Raw genomic sequence first — 12,070 nt, 5'->3', positions numbered from 1 at the left:
GTCTACGCATTTTGACTTAGTGCTTACACAACGCCAAAGCAACAGTGCATTTTGGGGGCACTGACTATTCATGTGTACGAGGGGTTTACAAGATCAGGCACAAAAAACAACAAAAAAAAACACTGAACTTGACTCGCAGCATTCCAAAAGACCTCACTAAAACGCCCTCCACTCACGCAAACTTTTTGAAGGCACTTGTCCGGTCTAGAATATGTACAGCATCTAGAAGGAGCTCAATCTGAATGACTGAGTAAACAGTCGCAGTAAACTAAGATTCAAAGATTTCAGTAAAGTTCATTTGTTCCCAAAACAAGCATACTTTTTTTTTCTTGAAACAAGATGAACCGCATTTGACAAATGTCCAAAATGTACTTACTTGTTTTAAAAAAACTTGTTTCATTTTCAAAGGTGCTCCAAATAAGACTTTTTCAAGACATTTTGTCTATACAAGATTTTCAAGATGGACTGTCTAAAAACTAGCCTTTCTAGCTAAATGAGGTTTTGCTTGTTGGGCAATTATGTCTTATAATAAGAGTGGCTAGATGTTTTGACTTGAAAATAGACAAATAAACTTCCTAAGATTTTTATTTTTTGCAGTGCAATATTAAAATAAATATATAAACCAAGAAAAAAATGAAAAAAAAAAAAGAGTAATGCTACATGCTGCTAATATGTGCTACCAAAAGGCTAGTTGAAACAGGGCATTGGTGCGTTGGTGGAGCGACTCAATCAGTGGTGGCGGTATCTAGTTGTTGAGACCTAATGTGCTCTAAGAAGGGCTCCCAGACCTTACTAGAGGAGCCACGCAAAGAGTACTTAATTTTTTCCAGAGTCATAAAATGAAGAGCATCCCTAATCCATTGAGAGTGGGAGGGGGGGTGAGAGTTCTTCCAATGTAGCAATATGTCACGCCTCGCTAAGAGTGAGAGAAAGGCCACAAGTTCACAAAAGTAGGATGGTAATGAATGGCCAATAGGTAGGACACCAAACAAGGCAACCAATGGTGAGGGACAGATGTTGGTAGACGTGATAGCTGAGAGAGTGTCAAAAACACCCTTCCAGAATGGCGCAAGGACAGGACAAGCCCAGAACATGTGACCAAGACTAGCCGGTCCTAAATGGCACCGGTCACAGCTTGAATTTACACCTGGGTAAATACGAGCTAGTTTACTTTTGGACCAATGAACCTTGTGCACTACTTTGCATTGTAAGACTCCACGCTGGATACAGACAGAGGATGAGTGGACCCATCCCAGAGCGTGCTCCCACAACGCAGGGCCTATCTCTATATTCAGATCAGCCGACCAAGCAGTGCGTAGGGCATCAGAAGCTGAAGGTTTGTGCACAAGAAGAGTGTAGTAAATCCTTGATATGGTACCTTTCCGGTAAGGGTTGATTTTGAGGATGGTGTCTATAAGCGTGGGAGAAGGTATGGTGGGGAAACTGGGAAAACGGTTCCGTACAAAATCTCGTATCTCCAAGTACCTGAAAAAGTGGGTTGAAGGCAAGTTCTAGGCCTGTGTTAACTGACCAAAAGAGGCAAATTTACCATCAATGTAAAGATGGTTGAAAGATAAAATTCCTTTGTCTCTCCAGATCAAGAAAGCATTATCAATAATGGATGGATGTTTTTTGTTTTTTAATTATTTTTAAAACCACCCACCCACACCCAACAGGAACCTTCTTTTTAAAAAAAAAAAAAAAAAGTTAAGAACTGTCTTCAAAACATTCTAGAACCTTTTTCCAAAATATTCAGGAACCTTCCTCATAGATTTTTGAGGACCTCCTTCAATAGATTCTGGATTCTTTTTCTGAAAAAGTAGGAACCTTTTTGGTTTGACCATTTTTAGGCGAAACATTTTACTGACGTTTTGAATAAATATAAAGAACATTTTATAACCGATATACAAGAATACATCTCTAATACACACAGTCTTTTACTGGGAAATATGCCACGTGTGTGTGGTTTTTTTTTTTTAATTATCCAAGCTCCATCCGGGACATGGAGAACCAAAACCGTGACATGAATCTCTGTCACTCGTGAGGAAATCAATGAATTGTTTTGATAAATTTGGGGACTTTTTCTTTGTGAATGTGTCGATATAATAAAAAGAAAAATCACACGTTGGCTTGAAGATATATATGTTGTTTACCAGCTGGGAGGTCCGTATCGTGAAATACCGTGACCGAGGTCTTGAAAGTAGAGGGCCTCGGTCAGTATTCAAGGCCAAGGTCACGGTATTTCACCATACGGACCGACCTTAAGCTGGTAAATAATATATTTATTTTTTCTTTACCAAATTCTAACAGAAAACGAGAGCGCCCGAAAGGGAAAACCGAGCCGAGCCACCATTTTGAATCCTCATTCACGGCTGTAATGCAAGTGGCTTCCTCCTCGGTATACAAGTGCACTTCCATGGCAGGAAAAAAACTACATTTTGCCGCCTATGTAGTCCCCTATTTATACAAATAGGAGTCATTCAGGATTCAGCCATGTTTTTGCTCGGCGTTAGCAACAGTTAGAGGTTTTTAGCTTTCTCCTGAAATGTTTTCTTTTATTTCTTCTTCCTCAGGGTAGTAAAACTCACTTTCGCTGTGAACTGTCGTTATCGCTATCCATGCTGTAAAATTAATGCTATTCTCCTGAGAAATGCTGGCAAAAATTTATAAGATTTTTGATAATCTTATAAATAAATCTTATTTAAAAAAAAAAAAAAAGATAAATGTTGACAAAAAATGCTACTATGTTTGTTGTTGTGAACGAGCGAGTCGCCAGAGGTCCGTAACCGGGGTCCATACCGTAGGATACGGACCTGCTCGCCAGCCAATCAGAGTGCAGGATTTGATGGAAACCGGACCGCGAAAAAAATAAATTGTTTATTTTCTTGTGTTGAAAAACTCACATTTTTCATACAAAATACATCAGGGATCTGCGTGACATATTTAAATAATATTGTCTGGCTTTTTTCGTGGGATATCAGATATATTCCATTCAGCTAGCACGATACTGAACAAGTCGAAGACGAGTAGCTGAATGGAATATATCTGATGTACCACAAAAAAAAAGCCAGACAAAATTATTATACATACACATTCCTTTCAGGTGTTCAACGCATTTTTCTCTTTCAAGATTCTCTCAAAATCTTCCACGTTTAATGAAGCAAACCTAGCGGCCGTGTTTGTTTACAAATTGTCACAGCCGCTCACTCGCTAGCGCGGAAGTTTCATGTCTCCGATGTGTGACGTCATGCAATATTGTAAACCATATTCAATGCTCATTCTCCATTGGGTAGAGTGACGTAATGCATGCAGGATGAGCGATATGCTAACAATATTGCATGCTAACAAACCAAACAAATGAAACCTGCTAGAAGGGAATAGAACACATGTTTTTATTCCATTGAAAAAGTGTCCTGTCTGTGTAATATTTCCTGATATTTCACTCCGATGACGTCACTCCCAGACATGTGTTGTTAAAATGGCGAACTGGTTCAAAATTAAAATTCTTTTGATTAACTTGCGTTTTTTGGGGGGGTTCCCTGTTTGTGTCCATATAATATAAAGAACATTACACGGTGGTGATAAGATAAACTTCATATCATTATAAACTTCATATAAATAAAAAAATTTATTTATATATCCTGGTAACTCAATTTTCCCAAAGTCAAACATGCACAGAGTTTTCGTGTCACATTAATGAGTTCAAAACATCCACTGACTCAAATCGAGGAACCCAATGAATCCCAAAAATCATGTGAGATTAGAAGAAGTGGCGGGGCTTCAAATTCAAACACCTGCTCAGATCACTCCAGGTTAATATACTAATCGGCCCATCTCCCATTTTCTTGAGGAGAAAGTGACTGCTGCTTGGATGTATTTGTAAAAGTGATCACTCGTCCTGCAGGTGTTTGAGGGGAAGCAGCGGCTGTGGGAGAAGGAAGTGTCCGAGCTGAAGCAGCTCTACACCACCAAGCTGCGTCAGGTATCCCAGCAGTCTCAGCGCTCCCAGCGTGCCCTGCAGCTGCAGCTCTACAAGGCTCAGCACGAGCGCAGCCGAGTACAGGACGAACTGAATATGTTGCATCGCAAATACCAGAGCCTGCAGAAACAGGGCGGGTCTGGGCGGAGCCACGACTTCCAACCACAGCTGGAGGAGACCCAATGGGAGGTACATGCTCAAATCTGAATAGCAAAAAATACAGATTTGTAAAAATATAATGATTTCAGAATTAAACTTGAAGCCCCTGCTTGGGCAAACTTGTGTAGCTTGAAAGTTTGTGAACCCTTTAGAATTTTCTATATTTCTGCATAAATATGACTTAAAACATCATCAGATTTTCACACAAGTCCTAAAAGTAGATAAAGAGAACCCAGTTAAACAAATGAGACAAAAATATTATACTTGGTCATTTATTTATTGAGGAAAATGATCCAATATTACATATCTGTGAGTGGCAAAAGTATGTGAACCTCTAGGATTAGCAGTTAATTTGAAGGTGAAATTAGAGTCAGGTGTTTTCACTCAATGGGATGACAATCAGGTGTGAGTGGGCACCCTGTTTTATTTAAAGAACAGGGATCTATCAAAGTCTGATCTTCACAACACATGTTTGTGGAAGTGTATCATGACACGAACAAAGGAGATTTCTGAGGACCTCAGAAAAAGCATTGTTGATGCTCATCAGGCTGGAAAAGGTTACAAAACCATCTCTAAAGAGTTTGGACTCCACCAATCCACAGTCAGACAGATTGTGTACAAATGGAGGAAATTCAAGACCATTGTTACCCTCCCCAGGAGTGGTCGACCAACAAAGATCACTCCAAGAGCAAGGCGTGTAATATGGTTAGTTTTTTTTTCTTTTTTATCAGACATCTAGTTTTAGGTTTGTTTACCTGACATGTTTCGACGTACGTAACTGTCGTCTTCCTCAGAGTGTCACCGGATGTTGTTGGTGACGCATCTTATCAGCTGATGTTTCTGAAGGCGTGACCTTCTGTCTGGATTGACAGGTCGGTCACGCCTTCTACTGTCTGTTCGTCCCCTGCAAGATGGCACTGCAGGTGTGGGAGAGCATGTATGCTCCCTCATCCCGGTTGATGGTCCTCGGGCTTCGCTTTCGGATCTCCATGGCCTCCCTGATCCAGCGCTGATGTTTGTTATCTTCTGTGCGGATGACTCTGGCATTCCCCCAGTCCATGATGTGATTTTCCCTTTTGCAGTGATCTGTTATGGCTGACTTGTAATTTTCCTGTTGTGCCTTTTCTTTTATTGTTCGGGTTTGTCTTGTAGCTGTCTCCTTTTCGCACTCTTTCTTATGTTCATTTTTCCTTGTGGTGAAACTCCTTCCTGTCTCCCCAATGCAAGTTTTATTGCATGATTGGCATGGAATCTCATATATGGTGTTACATTTGTTGTCCGGATGTATTCTGTCTTTGGGATGAACCAGGATCTGACGGAGTGTTGTGTGTGGTTTGACAGGTGTGTTAATGTTGTATTTCCTCATTGCTCTTTGAATGCGTTCCGTTATTCCTCTGGTGTATGGTAATGTTATTACTCCCCTGTGTTCTTGTTTGTTGCTTTGTTTTTTCTCTTTCTTCTGTGTTTTATTGTTCTTGACCTGTTCCACCCCTTTGGATATTGCCCATTGTGGATATTGACATGCTTTCAGTGCGTGTTGTATATGTTGTTCTTCCTGTTCTTTGTCCTGTGGATCTGTAATTATTGCTGCGCATTCATGTAATGTTCTAACTACTGATATTTTGTGCATTATGGGGTGTTCGGAAGTCCAGTTTAAATATTGGTCGGTGTGTGGGGGTTTTCTGTGTACTTTTATTTTGATGTCCCCATCTAATGTGTTGTATTTTAAGGTCCAAAAATGCTATTGACTGCTCCGTTTCCTCTTCATGTGTGAATTTTATGTTGCCGGTATTGTCTATGGTGTTAAGATGGTCGGTGAGTTGTTGAGTGTATCCCGTCTTCACTTTTTCCAATACATCATCCACGTAACGTTTCCAGAGTGTTGGCCTGTATTCTGCCGGTATTGTAGTGAGTACTTTCTGCTCCAGATCTTCCATGAAAAAGCTGCACATGATGGCTGATAGTGGGTCTCCCATGGCAAAACCTTCCTTCTGTCTGTAAATTGTGTTCCTGAACTGAAAGTATGTGGATGTGGCGATGAATTGAAGGAGCTGAGTGATGTCTTGTACAGTGGGGTTTGTGCGTTTCTTGAGCGTCCTGTCTGTTTTTAATCTGTCTTGTACTACCTGTATAGTGGCTTCCGTGGGTGTTCTGGTGAAAAGAGATATGACGTCGTGTGATATGAAAACTTCGTCTTGCTGCATTTTTATGTTTTTTAGTTCTTCTGCCAGTTGTTTTGAGATTTTGCAGTGTTGGTCTGTGAGTCCTAGTAATGGTTTAATTATTTCAGCACGTGCTTTTGATAGGTTGTATGTCACTGAGCCAATGCTATCTACTATGGGGCGTAATGGTGTTCCTGGTTTGTGTATTTTTGGTGTGCCGTAAATCCTGGGGATGACGTTGGCTGTGGGTACTTGGTGATTGTATGCCTGTTTATCTATTTTATTTTCATCGAGTAGCGGTTTGAGTAGTACCTTGAGTTTCTTTTTCTTGTCTTCGGTTGGGTCTTTTCTTAATTTCTCAAAGGCGTTGTCACTGAGTAATTCCATCATCTTTTGTTCATATTCATCGGTGTCCATGATAACTGTTGTTCTGCCTTTATCTGCTGGGAGGATTGTGATGTCTTTATTTTTTGCTAATGTTCTCATGGCTTTAGCTTCCTGTTTGGTGATGTTGCTGGGTGGTGGTTTGGCCGTTTTCAATATGCCAGCTATTGCATTTCTTAGTGCTGCTTTTTGTCCCTGATCCTGTATTTTTTCACATGCTAATTCAGTTGCCAGAATGAATTCATCGTGTGGTATGTTGTTCGGTGTGACAGCGTAGTTGAGTCCTTTTCCTAGTATACTGCGTTCTGCTTGTGAGAGTTTGTACCTTGATATGTTGTGGATCCATTTATCGTTGATGTGTGCGTGCTCCGGTTCTGCCTTCTTTCTCTGTGTGATGAGTTTGTCCAGTTTTCGGATTTGTCGGGTTTTTGTCTTGGTGAATTCCTGCTCGTGTATGTCTGCCAAATGTCCGTGTATTGCTATTTCCATGTCCTTGTTCTGGGGAAACCGGCGCTTGAAAGTTTCCGTCTCCCTGTGTAGTTCGCTGTTGATATTTTTGAGTTTGTCAGTTGTGCATCGTATTCATTCTTTTACCAGAGTCATCCGCACTTTCCTGATCATCATCTCCGCGTTTCTGGTTGGAATCGGGTTCTTGATATTCAGGCTGGCCGGTATGACTTCTTCATCCCGGCATCACAGATTGAACCTCAGGTGGTTCCTGTAGCGTGCCCATTCTCGCGTCAATCTTTCTAGGCGGCGAAACTCCTTGATGCTTTTATCTCCATAACTTATTCTTAATCTCTCGATTACGAGATTCCATGCCAATCATGCAATAAAACTTGCATCGGGGAGACAGGAAGGAGCTCCACCACAAGGAAAAATGAACATAAGAAAGAGTGCGAAAAGGAGACAGCTACAAGACAAATCCAAACAATAAAAGAAAAGGCACAACAGGAAAATTACAAGTCAGCCATAACAGATCACTGCAAAAGAGAAAATCACATCATGGACTGGGGGAATGCCAGAGTCATCCGCACAGAAGATAACAAACATCAGCGCTGGATCAGGGAGGCCATGGAGATCCGAAAGTGAAGCCCGAGGACCATCAACCAGGATGAGGGAGCATACATGCTCTCCCATACCTGGAGTGCCATCTTGCAGGGGACGAACAGACAGTAGAAGGCGTGACCAACCTGTCAATCCAGACATGAATGTCACGCCTTCAGAAACATCAGCTGATAAGATGCGTCACGAACAACATCCGGTGACACTCTGAGGAAGACGACAGTTACGTACGTCGAAACATGTCAGGTAAACAAACCTAAAACTAGATGTCTGATAAAAAAGAAAAAAACTAACCATATCTAATATAAGACATAATGAACGTAATCAAGAGAGAAAGGTGTGTAATAGTCGGCAAGGTCACAAAGGACCCCAGGGGAACTTCTAAGCAACTGAAGGCCTCTCTCACATTGACTAATGTTCATGATTCCACCATCAGGAAAACACTGAACAACAAATGGTGTGCATGGCAGGGTTGCAAGGAGAAAGTCACTGCTCTCCAAAAAGAACATTGCTGCTCGTCTACAGTTTGCTAAAGATCACATGGACAAGCCAGAAGGCTATTGGAAAACTGTTTTGTGGATGGATGAAACCAAAATAGAACTTTTGGTTTTAAATGAGAAGCGTTATGTTTGGAGAAAGGAAAACCCTGCATTCCAGCATAAGAACCTTATCCCATCTGTGAAACATGGTGGTATCATGGTTTGGGCCTGTTTTGCTGCATCTGGGCCAGGACAACTTGCCATCATTGATGGAACAATGAATTCTGAATTATACCAGCGAATTCTAAAGGAAAATGTCAGGACATCTGTCCATGAACTGAATCTCAAGAGAAGGTGGGTCATGCAGCAAGACAACGACCCTAAGCACACAAGTCGTTCTACCAAAGAATGGTTAAAGAAGAATAAAGTTAATGTTTTGGAATGGCCAAGTCAAAGTCCTGACCTTAATCCAATGGAAATGTTGTGGAAGGACCTGAAGCGAGCAGTTCATGTGATGAAACCCACCAGCATCCCAGAGTTGAAGCTGTTCTGTACGGAGGAATGGGCTAAAATTCCTCCAAGCCGGTGTGCAGGACTGATCAATAGTTACTGCAAACGTTTAGTTGCAGTTATTGCTGCACAAGGGGGTCACACCAGATACTGAAAGCAAAGGTTCACATACTTTTGCCACTCACAGATATGCAATATTGGATCATTTTCCTCAATAAATAAATGACCAAGGATAATATTTTTGTCTCATTTGTTTAACTGGGTTCTCTTTATCTACTTTTAGGACTTGTGTGAAAATCTGATGATGCTTTAGGTCATATTTATGCAGAAATATAGAAAATTATAAAGGGTTCTCAATTAACTTTCAAGCACCACTGTAGATCAAGACCTCATCTTAGCTTCATTCTTACTTGCCGTGGGTTTGATGTTCATAATGCCTGGATGGATGATGGAAAGTATTTACATGATGAACACGCTTGTGTATAGGTGTGTCAGAAGGCAGGCGAGATCGCCCTGCTGAAGCAGCAGCTCAAACACTCGCAGGCCGAGGTGACTCAGAAGCTCAGTGAGATTTTCCTGCTGAAGACGCAGCTGCGTGAGACTCGTCATGAGCTGTGCACCAAAGACAGCCAGCTGGACATGCTGCAGGTGGCGCTCCAGGCCGCACGTCGCAAGCATTCCCTGGTAAGAGTGGTTGGGAATGATGTGGACTCTTAGAATACCATGATGATGGTTCTCATTTCATTCTTCTCTGAAAACATCTCACTTTTTTGCAGGGGAAGTCACTGCAGAACCTGTCCTCCCACCAGACCCCCGGCGAAGATGGCGGGACGAGCAGCGCCACAGAGGACCGTCTCCGTGCCGAGCTGCTGCTGGAGCGGCGTCAGAGCGAAGCGCAGGCCTCAGCCTTCGAGGCGGAGCGCAGCACGTGGCAGCTGGAGAAGCAGAAGGTGCTTCGCTATCAGAGAGAGCTGCAGGCCAGCTACCTGGAGATGTTTCACAAAAACGAGAGCCTGGAAAGAGAACTGCAGCAGCTCCGAGGAGGTGGGGCTGGAGCTGTGGTGGGCGGGGCTCCAGCAGAGCCCTCAGGTCTTCCCTGGATTGAAAGGATCGAGTCTTCTGAAATCTGAACCTGTGTATACGTGTAGTATACAGCAAGTGTGTATAATGTGTATATCAAGAAAATGTACAAAAGACTCTAAAAGAGTGAAACTATAAAAGCAACATTTTCTTAAAATATTTATATCTATACGAATGTTTTGTTTGTGAAACAAAATACGAACGATTATTCCACAAATGGGGTGTGTGCCAGAGGATTCTGCTTTTTTAAAAAGGGATTTCATTTTCTTTTAACATCCTCTCAGAAGACTTAACACTTGCGTTCCATTCACAATGTTTTATTTCATATATTTCTACCATAGTTTTTTCAGACAAAAGTCCTCTTCGATCTGGGTTTGTTCTAGCACAGGAGGAGGTTTGATGTACATTGTGATTTGAAAAGGGAATCAGACTGACACATTCGTTGGAATAAAATATGTAAATTTCCTCAAAGTATCACTAATATCCTGGATAAACACGTCATGTGCCAGATATCCGTTAGCTGATGCAATAAAATCATCATGACTAAACACGACTCTGTCCATTAAAATTCAATTATCATCAGGTTCTTTACCTTGATGTTCTTGGAGAAACACGTAGAACTGTACAACAAGTAGTTTGAAGCAGAACCACAAGCTTATTAACGTCAACACGACTTCAAAAATAATTCTGAAAATTCAAGGAACATCAAGGATTTAGTATCTTCAAAATCTTCCTCAGATTCAGGAGACTTCTCCAAAACATTCAACAGCTTTCTTCAAAACATTCTGGATCTCTTCCCCCCCCCCCAAAAAAAGGTTTTGGAACCATCCTCATTGATTCAGGATCTGTCTACAAAACATTCTAGAACCTTCGATAGATTCTGGATCCAAAAAGTAGGAACCTTCTCCCAAACATCCTGGAACCTTTTTCCACAAGATTCTGGAACCTTATTCATAAAATGGAGAACCTCAGCTTCTGAAGGTTTAAAAAAAGTGTGTGTGTGTATATATATATATATATATATATATATATCCTACCAGTGGCTGGATAATGCAGGACTGACAGACAGCACAGAGGCACTAATCATGGCAGCACAAGAACAGGCCATAAGCACAAGAGCCATAGAGGCCAGGATCAACCAGAGTAGATCAGACCCAGGATGCAGACTGTGCAAAGAAGCCCCTGAAACAGTCCAGCACATAGTAGCAGGGTGTAAGATGCTAGCTGGATCAGCGTACATGGAGAGGCACAACCAAGTGGCTGGGATAGTATACAGGAACATCTGCAACCAGTATGGAATAGAAGTACCCAAGTCCCAATGGGCCATACCACAGAAGGTGGCTGAGAACAACAGGGCCAAGGTTCTGTGGGACTTCAGCTTCCAGACTGACAAACAGATCCTGGCTAACCAACCGGACATAGTGGTGGTGGACAAAGAGCAGAAGAGGGTGGTGGTGATAGATGTGGCGATCCCAGCTGACGCCAACATCAAAAAGAAGGAACGTGAGAAACTTGAGAAGTATCAAGGGTTGAAAGAGCAGCTGGAACGGATGTGGAAGGTCAAGGGTTGCGTGGTCCCCGTGGTAGTGGGGGCACTTGGGGCAGTAACCCCCAAACTGGGAGAGTGGCTCCAGCAAATCCCAGGAACAACATCTGAAGCCTCATTCCAGAAGAGTGCAGTACTAGGAACATCGAAGATACTGCGCAGAACCCTCAAACTCCCAGGCCTCTGGTAGAGGACCTGAGCTTGAGGATGACATGGATACCACCCCCCCCGCTGGGGGTGAGAAGATTTTTTTTTTTATATACACACACATTATATAAAATATATATATATATAGTGTGTGTGTATATATATGTTTATATATATGTTTATATATATGTATGTATGTATGTGTGTATATATACACACGTGTGTGTGTGTGTGTGTGTGTGTGTGTGTGTGTGTGTGTATACATATATAATGTACAATAGAAAAATTTCACTCTGACACCCAACTTTTGAACATTTATTAATTTATTCTCGACAAACGTTTCGGCCTTCAGCCTTCTTCAGTGTCAAAAAAACAACATGGTGCTATGGGCGTGGTCTTATATACACAAATTGAGTTCTATACACTTTAAAATAAAAGACAAAGAAAAAATAAACTATTAATTACACAATTTAATAATTCAATATTATTAAAATTTATTAAAAAGAATGCGATTTTTAGATTTATATTCTTTTCGCTTGTTTAACCCATAAGGGGCTAA

The 12,070-nt window shown here is 41.6% G+C and overlaps 1 protein-coding gene across 3 annotated transcripts in view; it reads left to right on the top strand.

The window, feature by feature from the left end:
• The window catches only part of n4bp3 (NEDD4 binding protein 3), a 135,989-nt gene extending 125,623 nt beyond the window's left edge, over positions 1-10,366 (top strand). For all 3 annotated transcript variants that reach the window (XM_060911188.1, XM_060911194.1, XM_060911181.1), the window contains exons 4-6: positions 3,905-4,168; positions 9,225-9,422; positions 9,515-10,366. In XM_060911188.1, coding sequence (XP_060767171.1) covers positions 3,905-4,168; positions 9,225-9,422; positions 9,515-9,868 — 816 coding nt within the window. In that variant the 3' untranslated portion in view covers positions 9,869-10,366. The remainder of the gene's footprint in view (positions 1-3,904; positions 4,169-9,224; positions 9,423-9,514) is intronic.
• Positions 10,367-12,070: the final 1,704 nt, after the last annotated feature.

The sequence above is a fragment of the Neoarius graeffei genome, chromosome 2, assembly GCF_027579695.1.
Source record: "Neoarius graeffei isolate fNeoGra1 chromosome 2, fNeoGra1.pri, whole genome shotgun sequence".
Taxonomy (NCBI): Eukaryota; Metazoa; Chordata; class Actinopteri; order Siluriformes; family Ariidae; genus Neoarius; species Neoarius graeffei.
The sequence above is the reverse complement of the archived record's forward strand: the minus strand, read 5'-3'. Positions and strand labels throughout refer to the sequence as shown.